General features: G+C 44.7%; 1 protein-coding gene across 1 annotated transcript in view; it reads left to right on the top strand.

The window, feature by feature from the left end:
• CCDC162 (coiled-coil domain containing 162) overlaps window positions 1-19,108 on the top strand; it is an 80,740-nt gene that overhangs the window by 53,452 nt on the left and 8,180 nt on the right. The window contains exons 20-23 of the mRNA XM_075414245.1: window positions 2,755-2,872; window positions 4,222-4,384; window positions 6,927-7,065; window positions 11,458-11,611. Of these exons, the coding sequence (XP_075270360.1) occupies window positions 6,953-7,065; window positions 11,458-11,611 (267 nt within the window). The 5' untranslated portion in view covers window positions 2,755-2,872; window positions 4,222-4,384; window positions 6,927-6,952. The remainder of the gene's footprint in view (window positions 1-2,754; window positions 2,873-4,221; window positions 4,385-6,926; window positions 7,066-11,457; window positions 11,612-19,108) is intronic.

Below are 19,108 nucleotides of genomic sequence, written 5' to 3'. Positions count from 1 at the left end.
GCAGCTTGCGGCCGAGCCACGCTCGCTTTCGTATCGCTTGCTACAGCACGCTGCTCCGCTGCGCTTGATACACGAAGGAAGCCAAGAGCAGATCCTTATGCACCGGAGGAAGGCAGACGGAAGGCATCCGGAGGGCAGCGGGCGCGGGGACCTGCGTTGGCCTGTCCCTGTGCAGGCTGGCACAGAAACCAGCAGGCAGCCCGAGAAAAGGCTTTCGCTAAAAACGGCTCCCGCCCTTTTGGACCCTCTGCCCGTTTGTTGTCCCCGCTTTATCAGTTATTACAAGCTAATGTTTCATTCTCTCTTGCTGTTTAACTGAAGCTAAGAAGCACCTTGCAGAGAGCAACTGTCAGTTAGTTATGATGAAAGCAGAAATTTAGCTTCCATCTTGCCTGCGTTTAGGAGGGTTATAGCAGGACATTAATTCAATTGCTTTCTTATCTGCTGAACTAATCTCATTACCTGCATTCGTGGCTGCCAGGTGCTTGGGGGGTGAGCAGGTCCTGCCTTCCCCATCACTCCCTCCCTGTGAGAAGGACCTGCAGCTGGGTGGAAGAAAGAGTGAGTGTGGTGAACACGTGGAAGGTGGTGAGTTGCAGTGGAGAAAGTATAGGGAGGAAGAAAGATAGACGTGAAGAGGAGGAAAAGGAGAAAAAATTAGGTGGAATAAGGAAGAAAGGAAAGAAGAGACTCTTGGGAAAGAGCAGAAGTGAGAATGGGAATAGCTATAATGAAAAGCTTTCTGCATATATATATATATATATATATATATACACATGTATTTCCATAAGCCTGTAATTCATTAAAATCAATGGGAAAAGTCTGAGAACAGCCAACCTAACCTGAGATGCCTGTATCTGACCAGGCTCCCCTGATAACCAATGGGTGCTTCAGAGGGATGACCCGTTGCAGACTCCTGCTTTAGGACGAGATGAGTTGTGTCCTGGAAGTGCCTCTTTCCAGCAACTCAAGACAGGTGCTTGCACTGTCAGCATCCACATTTTGTCGGATGAACCCCCTGTTCTTCATGATTTTGCTATCATTATGTTATATAAAGCCCAGCTGCAGCAGGATGAAGGGAAGGCTGTGGATGCGTACCCTGCGACTGCCCTGGCTGGCTCACCTAAGGCTTGGCAGAATCCCTTAAAAAAAGGCAGAAGCACTTGAGTGCTGCAGAAATGTTATCTTACAGAAAACAGCAAAAGATTCCCTCAGCAACTGCCTTCTTAAAAGTAAACGTTAGAAGCAGGAAGAAAGAGGAAAACATAGGGCTGTGGTTTCTGTGCAGTGGTGCCATCCTGCTCTACCCTTCCCCCAGCCTTTTTCTTTCTTCCTAGATTTGGCATAAGAAACTAGGTCATAGCTCTTAGCCATACATCTTTTAAAAGTACTTGTCACTCTGTGAGCATGACATAGCATCTCTTGGATGTTTTGAGGGGGGTTATGTTTTCTTTACATGATGTAGAAAATCTGTTTTGTTTGGAATTAATCTGTGTTTTAGCTGTTTCTTGGGAGATAGCACTGCAAATAGTTCATGTGTTGCTGGGGTAGGCAGCACCTGGGCTTATCTGGATGCAGTGGACTGTCTTCATTTTCTTGCTGAAGAAGTCAGGTGCCACAGCACAGCAGGGTGACACAGTGCAGGACTCCTTTGCAAACACGGCTATGGAGAAGCCACCCTTGGTGTCCTGTGGTGAGGTGGGGAAGCACAGCATCTGTGAGAGGCTGCCCACAGTGCTTGCCCGCCGCAGTCTGTAAAGGCAAAGCACATCTGGAGAGCCCATGTGCATCTGCACTTGGAGGAAACGCTGGTCGCCCTGTTTGCTCTCTCCCTGGTATCGTTTACGGGCTGTGATGTAAAGCAGAGGAAATGGAGAGCGTGAATACTAGTCTCACCCTGAAAAGCGTCACTTGTCTGGTTTCCTTCAGAACAATTTGTGCTTATCATTCTTGTGCAAAAGTTAGTAGGTCACAGCTGGTTAAACAAACCTGGCCCAAATACAATTTCTGTGCTTACAACAGAGAGTATTTAACCTTTCATTACTCCATCCCACCCAAACCAAAGGTCTATTTTTAGCATTTAGCCTTGCTTTTCTTTTTTTCCGAACAGAAAGAAAAGATTAAAAGCCCTGCAAACCTTGCTTCAGAAAGAGCTGAACTTAATCTCCAAGCTGAATTTATATCTCTTATTTCAGAATGTATGAGCTGCATATTGTACTTCATCTTCATGTATGTGAAGACAAGAAATGGCACATTGTATATAAAACCAGGGGAATACATTATTCATGTAATAAATGTTGTGTTTTCATACCTTCTGGCAAAAAAAAGTGAGCTGCCTACTAGTAATTGCACATAATATTTTAAAATAATGATACGGATTTTTAATGCCCACCTGCTGCTTTGCCCTGCCTGTCCCCTGTCCTAGCCAGCAAAAAGCATGCTCCTGGGGAAAGAGACCCTGAATGCCCTCAGCACAGCAGCTCACGCCCCTGCTTTATAAATAATGTTTTAAGAAAGTTTCTTTCAAATGTCTCTCAAATTCAGCAGGTTTTGGAGGTCAAACTTTTACTTTGTATTCTACACATCAAAGTTAAACCGTATTATGTCTAAAATACACTTGCTCCAAATCTTAGAGGTAAATTCTATGTCCAAGTAACAGTTTTATCAAACTTAAAGAAAAAGTCTTTCTGGGAAGTGACAGGCAGAGAGAAGCCTCAAAATGCTGAACACCTGTCTCTTCTCGCTGTAACTCAGATCCTTCCATCCTCGGCTGCGCTCTTTGCTGTCTCCAGATGGATGCACCTTCCTTAACTTGTGGTTCATCCCTCCCCCTGCTGAAGTGCTGATCGTGTTCAAAACGCTTCCAGAGAAGGTCAGTATTCGCTAATGCTAAAAGAGGTTTTGTTCTAGGCACCAAGCCACGCACATCTTTTCATGTGCGTTGCAACTTTTCTTGTCACTGGAGACAGGGAAATAAACGTCAGTGGTTTTAAGATGGATGCAGCTGGCGTGTGCCCCTGATGCAGGGTGTGGACGAAGAGTGCCTGTCAGGAAGGAGAGAGCTTTGGTCCTCTGGGCTTAGAGGTAAAAACAACAGTAAAAGGAAAGGAAGGATCCTTTAGCTAGATATCTGAAGATCTTTAAAGATCAAAAGTAATTAAACCAAACCCCAGCCATGCTGTGTCACCTTCTCCTATTTGTGAAAGTATTCCCCATCCTACCAGCTTATCAAGTCTTGTCCGTGTCCCCACGTACATAGAAGAGGCAGGCTGGGATCTTTACGTCCTCTGCCTTATTTCTGCTGGAACAGGGAGGCGAGAGGACTGGAGGGAGGGGGCTCCTGGGCTGGCCCTGGCAGTGCGGCAGCTGGAGATGCTGCGGCGCAGGGCAGAAGGGCTCCCCACTTAAAGAAAGATGAGGAGCTGCTGGAGAGAGTCCAGCGGAGGGCTACGAGGATGGTGAGGGGACTGGAGCATCTCTCCTATGAGTAGAGGCTGAGGGAGCTGGGCTTGTTCAGCCTGAAGAAGAGAAGGCTGAGAGGGGACCTAATATATGCTTACAAATATCTGAAGGGTGGGTGTCAGGAGGATGGGGCCAGGCTCTTTTCAGTGGTGCCCAGCGACAGGACAAGGGGCAATGGGCACAAACTGAAGCACAGGAAGTTCCATCTGAACATGAGGAAGAACTTCTTCCCTCTGAGGGTGATGGAGCCCTGGAACAGGCTGCCCAGGGAGGCTGTGGAGTCTCCTTCTCTGGAGATGTTCAAGACCCGCCTGGACAAGGTCCTGTGCAGCCTGCTGTAGGTGACCCTGCTTCGGCAGGGGGGTTGGACTAGATGACCCACAGAGGTCCCTTCCAACCCCTACCATTCTGTGATTCCGTGATTCTGTGACTACGAGGGGAAGGCTGCAGGGCCGGGTCTATCTGTTTGGATAGATACAAACGCTGAAAAAAGCGGTTGTAAGAGACACTGGGGAAGCTGTTTCTAAACCAGAAGCTGTGACGCTAGATGGGATGGTGACAGCTGGGAGCAATATCCTGAGCCTGAACGAAATCCAGTGCTTGACCTTGCTCTGGGAGCCCCAGCACCCTCCCAAGGAGGTCTCCTTTGGTGCCCAGGAGTGTCTGTGGCCCAGGAAGCAAAAATATTTGTTACTTTGGTGTGTTTGCTTAGGGACAATCATCTGAATGGTTTTATTTGTGCATTTGTCTTGTCTGCAGGCTGCTCTCAGAGCTCTCCACCTAAGCCTAGAAATTGTTGGTGCATTTCACGACGTGGTTTCGTATCTCCTGGCTTTTGCTCAATTAGGAAATTCCCCAAACTGCTTTTGTGCCTGAAACCCAGAGCCTCTGACCCCAGCCTGGGGAGGGACCGGCAGGATTGGTAAGTGACAAATACTGCGTGCTTAAGGTAGATGGCTCCAGGTGCAAAAGAGTCTGAAATGCTGACGGTGAGAAAGGGACAAAAGGAGCATGAAGAGAAGATAGATGTCAACTGAAGAATAAAGTCAAGATGAAATTCCATCCTTCTTTTTTTCTTTTTCCTTCTCCATTTTACTGATGGAAGACTGTCATGTTTCGGGAGCATGCCCACAGCATCACAGATCTGTTGCAATCTCACAGAAAAGCAACATACCTACCAGGCTCGGGAGGTCTGCTCCAGCAGGGAACAGAAAACATGGTCCAAAAATTGCTCTTCTGCCTCTAGCAAGTGTCTGTTAAGCCATCTGGTCAGCCCATGATGATTTTATCTTTACCAGAAAATTAGAAAAGGTAGGCTTGGGTTTCTCTAGTAAATTGGTCGCTTGATTCTCTCTTGAAAGGGTGAAACAGCTGAGGTGTGTGTCGAACTGCATGAACACGTATTTGTGCAGAAATCATACCGGTTTCCCTAATAGCTTTGATCTGTTGTTCAAGTTAAACTGTGCTGCAGGAGTGGTATTTATCTACCTTTTCTTTAGTGGTTAGCAGTGAGGTATGGTATCTAACCACCATTTAGGTACATCTGCTGTCACTGAACACCGTTTCAAAGACACCTTCAGAGGAGCTCTCATCCAAAGCTAAGATGTGTTCAAAGTGAGTGGGATGAAACCCTCTTTGGAGCTGCCTAGGACTGCAGGAACCCAATTAAACTTGATGCCTGATAATTAAGCAACTAAAGTCACATGAGATAATCCTGTCCCAAGGGCTGCAGTGCTCTTGGCATTTGGTTTTTCAGCCACCGGATTATTCCTGCAGTATAGTGAGCTGGAGTTTCAAAACATGGCAAGCTATGCATGCCTCCTCCTCTGTGGGGGGGTGTGCTGCACAGCTGGACTATCTTCATGCCACCTAGAGATGCCCACATTTATACCTCTGTACATTTGGCGCTGCTCAGATGTAGCTCAGGAGTAAAAACTTCACCTGCACAGCTTCCCTTCTGTCCTGGCATCTTTTAAACAATGAAAAATTGATTATGACAATTGGGTAAAAATATTAAATTCTTCAAGAATTGAGAAAAATACATAAAAGACTAGCTTTGTCTTTTAATGTCTCCAGATTTTATCCCGTATGTATTTTTCTTTTTATGTGAGTAAGATTTTTATTGTCAGCTCTGAATTTATCTTCTTGAAATTTCACTTTGGAAGAGAAGCAAGGACTCAGTGAATCATAAATACTTGTTATAGCTTTTATTTTAATACTGTGCTTGTGAATGTTTGATTTTGAAGTGGGCTTATTTTCTCTAACAAATAGCACTCCCTGTTCTGTGGTGTGCGCTCGTTGTACCATCAAGTGCGTATTAGTAACTTCATTGGTATATGGCTGAGAAAACTCATGTAAATTAGCATGTTTAATGAGCTTTGAAACAATCAAGAAGACTGAGCTCAGTGATCAGTGAGAAACCACGTAACCAGATGTAGGAGGAATATTATGTGCAATTTGTTTCAATTTCAGACTTATCTAATGTGTGCCTGACTACCGCACTGTTAAAACAGAAAATACAGACAAGAGGGAGTACTCAGTACTCTGCTGTCTCTGCAATGTATTTTGTACAGAAAATTTAACTCCATTGCTCCTGACCAAAAGATCTGTTTTGTTGCTGCTGCTGAGGAATAATTTCCCTCTCCCCCAAATCAGACCATTTAACTTGCTTCAGCGACGGCAGCCCCTGCAGCCTGACAGAGAGAACATTGGGTTTCTGTAACAGGTGCTTCCCAGCTAAATCACTTCTGCACTGGCTGTGTCTTGGGAGGCAGTCAAGCCCCGTGCACACATCTTCTGCAAACACCAAGTAAGAGCAGGTGCCCTTGTAAGGGTAATGGCTTGTAAGAGACCAATTGCGTTGAGAAGTTTTTTGCTGGCTTAAAGGGAATTAAAAACTTTAGAGCCTCAGCAGAAAAATATTCATTAGCTTGCAGAATTGAGCCCATACTATTGTATTCTATTAAAAATAGTTGCAATAGTTGTCCCTATCATTCCTTCTCCGGTAGTAACTAGTTTAGGTCTTTGGAGTAAATAAATTGCCGTCTCAGGACCTGACTCTGCTCCCATCTGACAAGTCTAATCTTGATATGATAATCAATAAAAATTCACCACCGTCCTTGTTGGCATTTTATAAGAATTGACTTTTTATTGGGAAAGGCTAATAAAAGAACCATTCTTTTGAGATGCTTGTAACTTTTCATTCCTACACCTTTTCCTCCCTGACCTTACTACATCCTCATAATTCTCCACCTGCCACAATCTTTTTTCTCGAAGCCTGGTTTTGTAATGTCGAGGGGGATGTAAATACATTTTTCTTCTGCCTCCCGGGGGAGGGTTGATAAATGAAGAAAGTCCTGAAGTACAAAACTCCTGGAGGGGAAAATGAGTTTACGGAACTGAGATATTTTTATGTGCATTTCCTGACACCTTACCTGATAATCTTACTGTTCTTGGGACTCCAGGGACTGAACTTCAAGACCTACAGAAAATGATTGACAGCCTTCAGAATCCACTGGATCCCAGCGAAGTAGCCCAGCTGCTAGCCATTCACAAAGAAGTGATATTTCTACAGTTTGATGCAGCAATCAGGCACCGACTACGGTAGGAATTACAGCCTGTTAGGGATGGGACTGGCACCTTTTTTATAAAAAGGCTTTTTTTTTCACAAAGAAAAAAATGTAGGAAAGATTAATTTAAATTTTGTCCATGGTGTCTTCTCCAAGATCATGAAACATGCCCTGTAAGTGTAGAAATTTTCCTTGCACTAGAAGTGCCAACTTTCCTTTAACTAAAAGTGGTGACGGTCCTTACATGCTTCTCTGAGGGATCTGAATGCACCCTGTCTGAGTGCAGCTGTCCTATTATCTGAGCACTATATCACCTTTATGTTCCGATGCATAGTTTACTAAATCAGGGCGGTTGGTAGCTGCTGCAGAGTTAGACTTATGACTTAATCTTTTTGTTTTGCTATGGGATCTACATTCAGTTTTATATTCTCCTCCACCAAAGAATGCTTAATAAGCAGGTACAGGACTTACCTGCTTATACCGAGATCTAGGTTTAGCCTCCTGAGAAATGTGGTTATTTACCCCACCACAGGAACCCAACTAAGATACACTTTTCAGGTCTTTCTAAAAAGTAACTGTCTTCCTTTTTTCCCCTGCTCTCCTCCCATACGTTGTCTATCAATAATGGTCACAGAGAGGTTTGAATGTACTCAACGGAATAACCTTGGCAGAACCAAAACAAGGGCAGGACATGCAAAAGTAAAGGAAATTTCAACTCTCCCCCCCACCCCGCCCCGTAGATGCCACGTGGTGGCATGATGCAAGACTAGATTTGCAGGGGTAGTCTGCGTGCGGCAGGCAGGCTGTGGAGTTTGTCAGAAGAGAAACAGCTCCTGGACTTGGTTTTGAGCCACACACAGGACCAAGTTCAAAATGCTGCAGTTAAAGAGCTGTTGTCTAAGAGCAGCCATGACGTGCTTGCATAAAACATCCTTGAAGGAACAGTGAAAGCCAAAAATAATCATTGTAACTGAGCTCAGCTTCAAAATGGGAAGCTACATAAAAATCAGAATACTTGCTGAGAAAGACCTAGAAGGATTAGCCAGGGGAGTTAAATCCTTGCAGATGGCATGGAGAGTCTTTGGAGACATACTGGAGGCGCTCAAGAAATGCATACCACATGTGAAGAAAGACTTAAGAAAGGCTAAGAGGATGCTGGCGTGGCTAAATAGCAGGATCAAAAAGACTATTAAAGCAAGAAGGCATCCTTCAAAAAGCTGAACTTTCATTCAAATGAAGAAAACAGAAAAGACTATAAACTGTGACAGGATAAATGTAAAATGATTCAAGACAGCCTAGCAGAGATTTTGAGGAACAATTTTGCTGAAGGCTTCAAGACCAATAATAAATCTTGTTTCAACTATACCAGGAGCAGGAAACCTGCCAGAGAGTCCATAGGGCCAGTAGGTGATCAGGAGTGTTCAGTGAAGAGAAGTCAATAGCACACATTTTAAAAAGTGATTTATTTGTTTCTGCATTCCCTGTGGAAGAACTTGAGGAGGTTCCCACACCGAAACCTTTCTTTAAGGGAGATGCATCAGAGGAGCTGCTGCAAATGGAAGCGTTGCCAGGGAAACTTATGGGACAAGTGGACTGAAATGAAAATGAACAAGTTGCCAAGACCAGACAATGTTCAAGAATTCTGAAAGAACTCAAGAATTATTTTTTTTACAGAAACCAAAGAACTAGCTATGGTGTCTAGCCCCTTGCTTAACACTGCCTTGGTACCCGAAGACTGGACATGGCTGATGCATTGCCAGTCGTTGAGAAGGATTGCAAGGGTGATCTGGCTAATCACCCAGTGTTCACACTAGCAGAAACTGTAACGAAGTAGATGCGTGGGTAAATATGATATGTTTGGGAAGAGCCAACACTGCTTTCGGAAAGTGCCGCAGTCATGCCTTACAAACATATTGGGGTTCTCTGAGGGTGTTATCAACATAAAGGGTTGATACAGTTTGTCTGGATTTCCCAACAGCTTTAAAAGCCTCAACAGGGGCCCTTAAGGAGTCTGAGCAGCCACTGGATATGTGAGGAGATGGTCACATCTGTAAATAATTTGTTGAGATATAGGAAGGAGAAGGCTGTAAATGGGCAACTTATGCAGTGGATAAGGAAGGTTACCAGTGGCTTCCCACAGGAGTTTGAGCTTTCTCCTGTGCTGTTCGGGTGCTCATAGATGACATTGAAAAGGAACTGAAGCTGAGGTGGTACTGTGTGTACACGACAGTGTGATACCCAGGATACCAAGGGCAAGGGCTGGCTGGAGATGGACCTTACAAAACAGAGTGATTGCAGAACAAAACAGCAGGTGGAGTTCAGTGTGTTGGTAAAATGATGCATCTGGGAGAAAAAACCCAATCCCAATGTATAAAATGACAGCTTCTGACTTGACCATTACCGTGCAGTTATGAAATCTCAGAGAAGTCTGTCAAAATTTCAACTCAGTAGTGATAAAAAAAACCCCAACAAAATAGATTCACTTTAGGAGAGCAAAAATAAGAACACTTCTACAGCACTGAGTAAATCTGTGGTGATGAGCCTATGCAGTTCTGGTCCCCACCTGAGGAAGAACAGAGAACTCAGAAAGGTTCCCAAAGGAGCCACAAGGATGATGAAAGGCTGCTGGGTGGAACAAGTGGTACAGCTTGGGGAGAGCTCTGTAAAACTGTCAGTCAAAGGCAGGGGATAAACAAGGAGTGTCTGCTCACGCTCTTTTCTAGCATAAAGTGCACCCCAGGTGAACAGCAGGTAGCTGGCTCCGAACGAAAGAAAAAGGTGGTTCTTGCACATGGCTTGTAATTGGGCTGTGGGATTTCTTGCTACGGGATGCAGTGGGTGGTGAAAGTTCGTCGGACTCAGAGGGAGACCGTGCAGGCTCATGGAAGTCATATATACCAACGGTTGTTAAACATTGAGCAATCACTTCTGGCTGAGGAAATGTCTGAGCTACAAATTCTTGGAGGCCATGAGAATATTGGTGGAAAATATCAGCATATGCTTGTTCTGGAGATTTTTGTAATCTTCTCATGAATCCACTCTTGATCACTGTGGGAGACAGGACTCTGAGCTGGATGGACCTTTGCTCTGATCCAGTGCGACCACTCCTGTGCTATCCACTGGAGTTGTGATTGTACATATGTGTAGACCAAAGACTTTTCTGGAGACTCACAAGAAGATAAGACTACCTTGTGTTTTTATTTCTACTTTTTCCTGATTAAAATACTGTAAAGACAGTTGGTGAGGGAAGTGTTTTCCTCGGATAAGGAACTGCATGTTAGCAGGAAGTAAGAAGAAATGCAGTATAATGGATGCTTCATCTTTCTTGTTCCTTATTGCCAGTGCAATTAGTTTCCATTTTTCTCCACGCCACGGCTTACACTAAATCACATTTAATCTCTTCTGAAGTTGTCTGCCAAGTTTGATCCCAGAAGCTGTTTTTTGTCCCTGTAATTCCTTTATTAGTTCTGTGACTGATACAAACTCCATGTCATTTTTAAAAGCGCCTGTGTGTGTTTGACAAAAACAAAAGAACGAGATTCCTGTCTTAGAGTTGTGGCTCAGAGAAGGATGTGCAGCTACAGAAACAGCTGCAGTCTAGATTGCTTCTTATATTGCAAGAACTGGTTGAACAGGGGCTCTTTTATTTTAAAAGCATGTGAATGAAGTACAGGAGAATTGATGGTGACAAAGAGGGTGCAATGAAATGACAAAGTCATGCCGAAGCTTGTTTGAGTAATATATTTACCTGATGCATAGAGTGCAGTAAAAAGTAGCTTTATGTGTGGGATTGCACAGCACAATGCAATCGAAGCATGAGGAGCTGGCTGGGTCCCAGAAGCGCCAGATACCTGTGTTGGAATAGCGTCCTGCTGGTTCAGCTGGGTGCTGGTGTCACCTCCATTGCCGTGTGAGACCAAGCGCATTTGATAGGTGAGACCAGGTCTCATGAAAATCAGTGGGGACTGTTGTTGCCAAACCTAGCTCTGGACTCTTAAGTATCCTATGATTTAGGCTCCAAAGCCTCACAAGCACTTTTGAAAACTTTGAAAAGCTTTAGTGGCTTTCCCACTTTGTATAGGAAATTATCCTAATATCATGAATGGGAGGCAGCAGAGCTGCTGAATTGTTATCCAGTCTATTAGCTACCAGTTAATTCACACATATGAATCACACCTAATCCCTCTCCATTAGCACAGACATAGGTTTTGCTGTAAATGTCCCCAGTCAGACGCACTTTCACACAGGTATCTACACCATTAACATTTGTGTCTATTTCTTTTAATCGTCATATCTGCTGCTATCCCTATCAGTCGCTACTGTGTTGGGTTATAATAAGGTGCAGGTAATTTTGTTACAGACCATTTGGAGAATTTGGAAGCCATCTTACTTCTTTTTTAACACAAACATTTTGGTTCCTTTACAGAGAGACTTTCTTGTCATCGGGGAATGTTTCAGCCTACCAGAGTGTTACAGACAGGATTTACCATGTGCTGCCTCCATTGATTAACTCTGTGATTCAGCGTGCATTTGCTTCCCAGCTGAGGCTCCCACAGCTTCTGGATCCTCAAAGCTGCAGGGTGAGTAAAGCGTACCCTCAGAGGCACTCTTCCTCTGTCTGCACTGAGCTCCTTGGAGAACAAAGTCCTCTGTGCTTCTTGCTGGTGTGCTTACTCCTTCCCTACCATGGTGTAAAGAACTTAACTGCTAATAGCTAATTAAAAAAAATACCGCGATCACGGCTTGATTCATCACTAGGAATTCTAGAAAACACTCTTTACAGAAGTGAATAATAAAAATTTGAGAAGTAATGTAATCACACTGATGTCACCAAGATGGAATTATTCTGCATGATAGATGTTGGTGATTCTACTAACTTTCGGTTTTGGGCAATTACCCTTCTGAGATCTCTCATCATCTGGCAGCAGTTTTGATTGCCCAACGTGTCTGTCATGGTTATGTGTGAGATATTTAGGTCTAGTGGTTTTCTTAGCTATAGCATCACACCAAGTTACATAACGCCAAAGTACATACCTATGTGCTCAAGAGGCACCTTGAAAGACACCAGCAAATAAAGCTGGTGTCATGTTAGGGAAAGTAAAGATGAGTCTTGCTGGTGATATTAGCATGTTCTGAGGTAATAGCCAGTTTTAAATAATCATTCTAACTTCATGTCTCCTCATTTTAATGCCATTCTGCTAGTTATCCAATATTGGATACTATCATTTCACCTTTAATAATACCTCTCCCAAACAATGAGCTATAGGAATACAATTTTCTGCCACCCCTGCTCTGAACTGCTGGAGAGAGTCCAGTGGAGGGCTACGAAGATGATGAGGGGACTGGAGCATCTCTCCTGTGAGGAAAGGCTGAGCGAGCTGGGCTTGTTCAGCCTGAAGAAGAGAAGGCTGTGAGGGGACCTTATAAATGCCTATAAATATCTCAAGGGTGGGTGTCAGGAGGATGAGGCCAGACTCTTTTCAGTGGTGCCCAGCGACAGGACAAGGGGCAACGGGCACAAACTGAAGCACAGGAAGTTCCACCTGAACATGAGGAAGAACTTCTTTACTTTGAGGGTGATGGAGCCCTGGAACAGGCTGCCCAGAGGGGTTGTGGAGTCTCCTTCTCTGGAGATATTCAAGACCCGCCTGGACAAGGTCCTGTGCTGCCTGCTGTAGGTGACCCTGCTTCGGCAGGAGGGTTGGACTACATGGTCTCCAGAGATCCCTTCCAACCCCTACCATTCTGTGATTCTGTGACTCTGTGATTTAGGTAACAATGACACATATGACCTCCTTAGCATAACTGAGAAACAGGATTTGTACTGGCATGCAAAATCTGGACATCTTTGATGAATGAGATGTCCTGATGCCTCTGAGATAGGACCAGCAATAAATGATTGACAGTAGGTAGGTAAGGACATGGGAGCTATTCTGTGGAGGCAAAGGTAGCACAGCGTCTCGGTAGGAAATGTATTCCAGAACCAATCTTACTGCTTCTTTCGCAAAGAGTTATAATAGATGCTTCTCTCCTTTCTAATACATGGCCTACTTTCAAAGTCAGAGCAGAGTGTATCACATATCAAACAGCGGCATGGCCTCTGAGTTGCCTTTTCCTGATCAGATTAGATGGGACTCTCATAACAAATTGAATGTTGTTCTTATTTATGAACAGTCATCTCTATTCTTTTAGACACTCAAGCACTTTCCTTGGAGGACATTCCTAATGGATGCAGGATTGTTTCCAGTCACTATCAACAACACAATTAATATAAATTACAACACGCAGGTACAGTGAGACAGCAGCCTTGTGCTTATGTCCAAAGACACAAAGGCAAGACGAATCTATGATACAGGAGGAAAACAAGCCAATACTATCTTGTTTCCTGTCTTTGTTTTTTAAAGAACAAAAGTGAACAAAATACGTCTCCCTCTTTTCTGTCCAAAAGGTCATTTTACCATTTACTTCACATTTGATCTTTCTGCAACCAGAGCAGAGCATTTTTATTGATAATGAACCTATACTTACCATTTTCCTAGTGTGCTAGAACTAGAGAATCAAATAATTTTTATGCATGTGCATATGCGTTTTAGGACCATGATGCTAAAAGCTTGGAATCTGTGCTTATAACACAAAAAAAATCTATGCTGACAGTTATCTGAGATTTGCTGCTACTGGTTAAGCTCTGCACAGCACGCCTTCAGAGACTCTCCCTTCCTCTCCAGCTGTGCCTGTGCAGCCTGAGTGATGCAGACCGAAGAGTTGCTCATGGGCAGCTGGTGGCAATGCAGTTTCTAATGGAGGATGTAGTGCAGAACAGCTATGGCTGTGCTGTAGAAGATCATGCTGACTGTCAAGCCTCGTTAGCTAAGAGCAAGCAGGTACCCTGACAACTCAGCTTGTTTGGGACTGTGTGGGGCTTCTATGTGGGACTCCCATTAGTTTTTGCGACCAAATCTCTGTGAACATAAGTGACCTAGACTTGAGGAAAGCTGTAATAACCTCACCTACTCCTGGCCATCTGGTAAGAAGCAAAGGGACCGATATTGTCTCCTACAGATCCTGAGTGCTCTCCTGGTGATGGATGCCCCTTGAGGGCCTGTTGGTATTGCCACACTTCTGGAGAAAACAGACTGTCCTGACTTCTCCCTTCACCCCACCAAAGGTCCAGCTCCTTCTTTATCAAGAGCTACTCAGTGCAAAGGGCAAAGGAGCAGCCTGGCTACTGTCTAAAACCAAATCTAGTCAGGGAGAGGCAAGGTACTTCCAGGCTGTACTTCCTCGAGTACCTGCACTGTGAACGTGTATGTGAACAATTGTTGTGGGGGGCACCTAAAGCCTGCCAGAAACTACCCAAAGATTTGGTTCAAGGAACGGGGAGAGATTCAAGCTGTTTCTGATGGCAAACAGATACACTGATGGATTTGTAAGGTAAAATGTGCGGAAAGGACAAATTTAGTTATTTTAAGGTCTGCTTCCTTCAAGATCTGACCTAGGAGTTTGATTTCTGCAACAGTACTGTTAGTAGAGACCAAGCAGAGAGTGATGCTGTTGAAGCAATTCACTTGAGGAAAGCAGCAATAAAACAAAACATTTAACTTCTGTGCAATTTTATGCCCAGCTCTGCTGTATGTGGGTGCTCGTTGCAATCAAGAAGTAGCCCCTTTTTTTCCTGTACCCTGCTCTGAAGGACACTGGTGTAAGGCCCCATTGCAAGTTCTGGTTGCTCAATAGCCTATCGCATGCCTCGTCTCACTGTATATTTCATGAGATGCTATTAAGCAAAGAAAATCATGTGAAAAGCTGTTTGAAGCAAAACATTTCTCTGTGACTTCCAGCAGAATTTGGCAGAAATGGTTGACTCCAGTGCTAACTGGTTGCAGAACAGCAGAAAGACATGCAAACTTCTGCTGAGGCATCATGATCCGGTCATATCACTTAACTTGTTGAGATCTTTTCTGATACTATGGAAGCAACTAGAAATAATAAAGGCAGAATGGGGCTGGCTCAACCTGGGGACTGAGGATATCAATACAGTTCCTCTCTACAAAGAGTGTTGTAAGCAATATGGGTAAGTTACCTTGGATACAAAAATATTCCAGAGTGACTGAAAAGATGGAAAATGAGAAAAGTCTCTGCCTTCTCCATCCATTTTCCTCTTGTCCCCACTCTTTCACTTGCCTTTTTTTTTCATTTCTGCCTTTCTTTATTTTTGCTTATAATTAGCCGAGTACTTTCACTTTTCTCTAAAGGCTTGAGAGCTACCTTTTGTTTCTTTGTTTCAGTACAGTTGTTTTTTTCCCCTCTTTCAATGTCTGTTCAGACTGTTTGCTGATGTTTTGCAAGTGCATTCTTCTCAGCCGCGTGACCCGCCTCTGTATTTCAGCTTCCATAAACAATGTTAAATACAGTACTTGAATAAATGGAAATTTTGGAAGCCTGTTAGATGAATTGTAGCAGATTTCTTCCATACCCTCCTACTTGGCTCAACTTTGAGCAGTCAAGAATAGAAAACTGGGAGATTTTAATCAGAGAGACCCTTCTGAAAGCAGAAAATGCTTTTTAAAAAGCCTTGTCCCCAGAAACTGCAAGAAAGGAAGTGAAAGAGCAAGATGACACAGTAAGGGTGAAATCCGTGCACGAAGGCGCTGGAAAACACGGTTGTCATGCAATGGAGAACAGAGGAAGCAATGCTCCGTGGGCCTGTCCCTACAAGGCCAAGCCATTTTAGATTGTGAAATCTGAATCTGCCACAAAAAAGTGTTGTGAGTGTGTAAAGACCTAGTATCAGATTTTCTCCATTCTGGTCTCCATTCATCTGTATCCCGGTGTTACCTCCCATGTATTACCACCAGACCAGAGGGGGCACAGCCCAGTGCTGGGGGCCCACAGTCTTTGCTTCTAACTAATTTATAAACTGTGCCGAGGGGGCAGTTCTGGGGTAGAGCAGAAATGGGTTGCAGGAGGGCTGGGATTCAGGGGCACAAGTTCTCCCTGCAGAGCGAGCAACAGCTTGTGCTTCCACCGTTAAGCTGGGCAGCTGTGGAAGAGCCCCGGCCTCAGCATCATTTCCCAGTCCCTCCACACCCAGAGCTTTCCTGTGGTGACTCCTGAGACCGGGCTTAGCAGTTATTGCCTCGTGGGAGGAGAGGTGAGCTCCCTGCCCCTGGCTTTGCTCACACAGGCCTTTGAATCATAGAATCATAGAATGGTAAGGGTTGGAAGGGACCTTAAACATCATCTGGTTCCAACCCCCCCTGCCATCAGCAGGGACACCTTCCACTAGACCAGGTTGCTCAGACATCCATACCACCTGGCCTTGAACACTCCCAGCAAGGGGGCAGCCACAGCTTCTCTGGGCAACCTGTTCCAGTGTTTCACCACCCCCATGGTGAAGAATTTCTTCCTAACATCTAATCTAAATCTCCTCTCTTTTAATTTACAGCCATTCCCCCTTGTCCTATCACTACACACCCTTGTGAAAAGCCCCTCTCCATCCTTCCTGTAGGCCCCTTCAGGTACTGGCAGGCTGCTAGAAGGTCACCCCGGAGCCTTCTCTTCTCCAGGCTGAACAGCCCCAACTCCCTCAGCATGTCCTCGTAGGAGAGGTACTCCAGCCCTCTGATCATCTTCGTGGCCCTCCTCTGGACCCGCTCCAACACATCCATGTCCTTCCTATGTTGGGAGCTCCAGAGCTGGATGCAGTACTCTAGGTGGGGTCTCACAAGAGCGGAGTAAAGGGGCAGAATCACCTCCCCCACCTCCCTTTGAGCAAGAGGAGTTTCTGTAGTGGCACCTGCATCAGCTCTTTCATAGCAAGCAATCTGCCAAATGTACTGCACCCAAAAATCCCACTGTGTTTCCCTCCTCCGGGTCCCCACTCATCCCCTTCTGCAGATAAGAGCTCCCTACTTCCCTCTCTGAGCTCTGTGCTAACCTTTGTGTCACGCTATCAAGGGTTTAAAAGGCAGCGTGATTAAAGCAATAAAATGTAACGAGGTATATGTGCCTTGCTAATGGCTCTTCTGCTTCTGAGAGCAAAGTGCTGGTCTGCCTTGGCGCTCAGCACTCAGAAGCACTTAGCAAACCCATGATCAGAAAGGAAGGGGCGCAGGGGGAGGAGGCGGAGGGAGTTTCTTGGTCTATTTGAACGACGGTGATAGACAAGTTCTTACCGGTGACCAGATTTCCCTGCTTTACCTGGTTGATTCCTTGTTCCTTCTTTTTTATTATAAACTTGGAGAAATCATTAAGCTGTGTAATAAGGCAGGACCAGTGAAGAAGAGACTGTCCTGTCCCACGTGTAGGTCGAGCGAGTCTGATGCTATGAGCTGAGATTTAATCATGTTCTGCATGAGTTAGGAACAGGGGCAGGGGAAGAAACAGGAGGGTTAAGGTCCAAAGTCAGTAAATGAAAACACAGTAATTTTGAGAGAGAAGGTGTGAAATACCCACACCTTGGTGATTCTAGCACAGCTATCCTGTACCTGGCCGTGAAAGCCACAGTCAGACCAACGGGCACAGAGGAGGAGTTTGGAGAGCCTGTTACAAGCACTCAGCATGTATTTGTCCCCAGAGGAGCATCAGAAATTGAAATGAACGTGTACCAGGTAAGGGGAGGGTTATTAGCGGGGTGTCAGGGGGTCCACACAGTGTCATGTTTTCCTGCAGTTTCCAGCAGGCGAAGTCCAGCGGGGGCCTGTGGAGGCTGTGGTGGGGGCAAGTTTGGTGGATGTGGGTGAATCGGGAGGCTCTGCAATGGCAGCTCTGCTGCGTGGAGCCAGCTGTGGGTCCTGGGAGAGCCCAAAGCAGCAGCGGAACCTGCCTCTGTCGCAAGTATTTGTGGCAAGGCACTAGGCATATAGTCACCCCCAAATATTAACCTTGATACTGTATCTGAAGGTACTGTGCTTTAGAGAAGAATGGAAGGAGAGTTGCTTTGGTTTAGTCTGCTATTTTCTGATAGTTGGCAAGTTGCTTTATAGGCAGTACAGAAATTTAGTAAGAGCTAAGTATTAAACTTGATTCTAGCTTCAAAAGCTTCTGGAAAGCCTAGAAATCCACGAGCCATGATGTGCAGAAGAAAATTAACCAGGAGATGACTCTAGTGATTTCTGAAAGAGCCAGACAAGAGAATACTCTCCCCACTGGTAAGGAGAATTAAAATACCTTTCCTGGGAAACACGGGAGCCCCAATCCTGAGTAGGAAAAATTGCTTTGATGCATAAAGGTAGCAGAGACTTCTCATGCATGTGGACAGAAGAGCACATTTGCTTCCAGCTCTCTGCTTCCCAGTGCATCCATTTGGAGGCCAGGGACCAGCTGAATCGTGGGGAATGTATCACTGATGAAAACCAGCTTCCTCTCAGGAAACTCTCTTCTGTTTTGGAGAGCCCATTGCAAGAAATTCCAGCAATATATCTAGCAGGAAGCCATGAAGCATTGTGCACTGAGATACCATAGGCCTTTCTAAATGGACCTGTTTATTCTGTCTGTTCAACAGATTCAAATTCCCTAAATCTAAGAGTTCACTTTGTCTTTATAAAGTGAATGTTTAGCCATAATCATTGCAAAGACAATTGCGCAAACAAGGCTGAACACCAATTACTCTGAAGTTTGCAGGCAGCCTGAAACAGACGATAGGAAGTTACTTCTCTGCTTCTCTGTGTTGGAGTGTTAATATTTTAGGCCTAGCAGTGCAATTTAAATGCCAGACTTTTTAGCATGTTAGGTGTTTACTTGGTGTTAATTACTGCATGGGTGTGGGCAATTTGGGTATTCACAGGCACAAAAAGAAAAAATGGAAATAAAAGGGAAGAAAAATGTGCCATACTGCCACTGGTTGTGGTTGCAGGCAGCACTAATTAGTGCGCAGAAATGCTCAATTTCACACAAAAGCCATATTCTTTACTTGGTATTTACAGAAAACTCCAATACACAATTGTGGGCCAGGTCATTATTGACAGAACTGGCCCATAATGAAACTGCATTTTGGCTTTGATACCAGAATGAATTTGCTATTGCTGTTTAAGACAGGCTTTGCAGTCTGTCTGCAATGACATTTACTTTCTATTGTA

This window comes from Opisthocomus hoazin, chromosome 2 (assembly GCF_030867145.1).
Source record: "Opisthocomus hoazin isolate bOpiHoa1 chromosome 2, bOpiHoa1.hap1, whole genome shotgun sequence".
NCBI lineage: Eukaryota > Metazoa > Chordata > Aves > Opisthocomiformes > Opisthocomidae > Opisthocomus > Opisthocomus hoazin.
The sequence above is the reverse complement of the archived record's forward strand: the minus strand, read 5'-3'. Positions and strand labels throughout refer to the sequence as shown.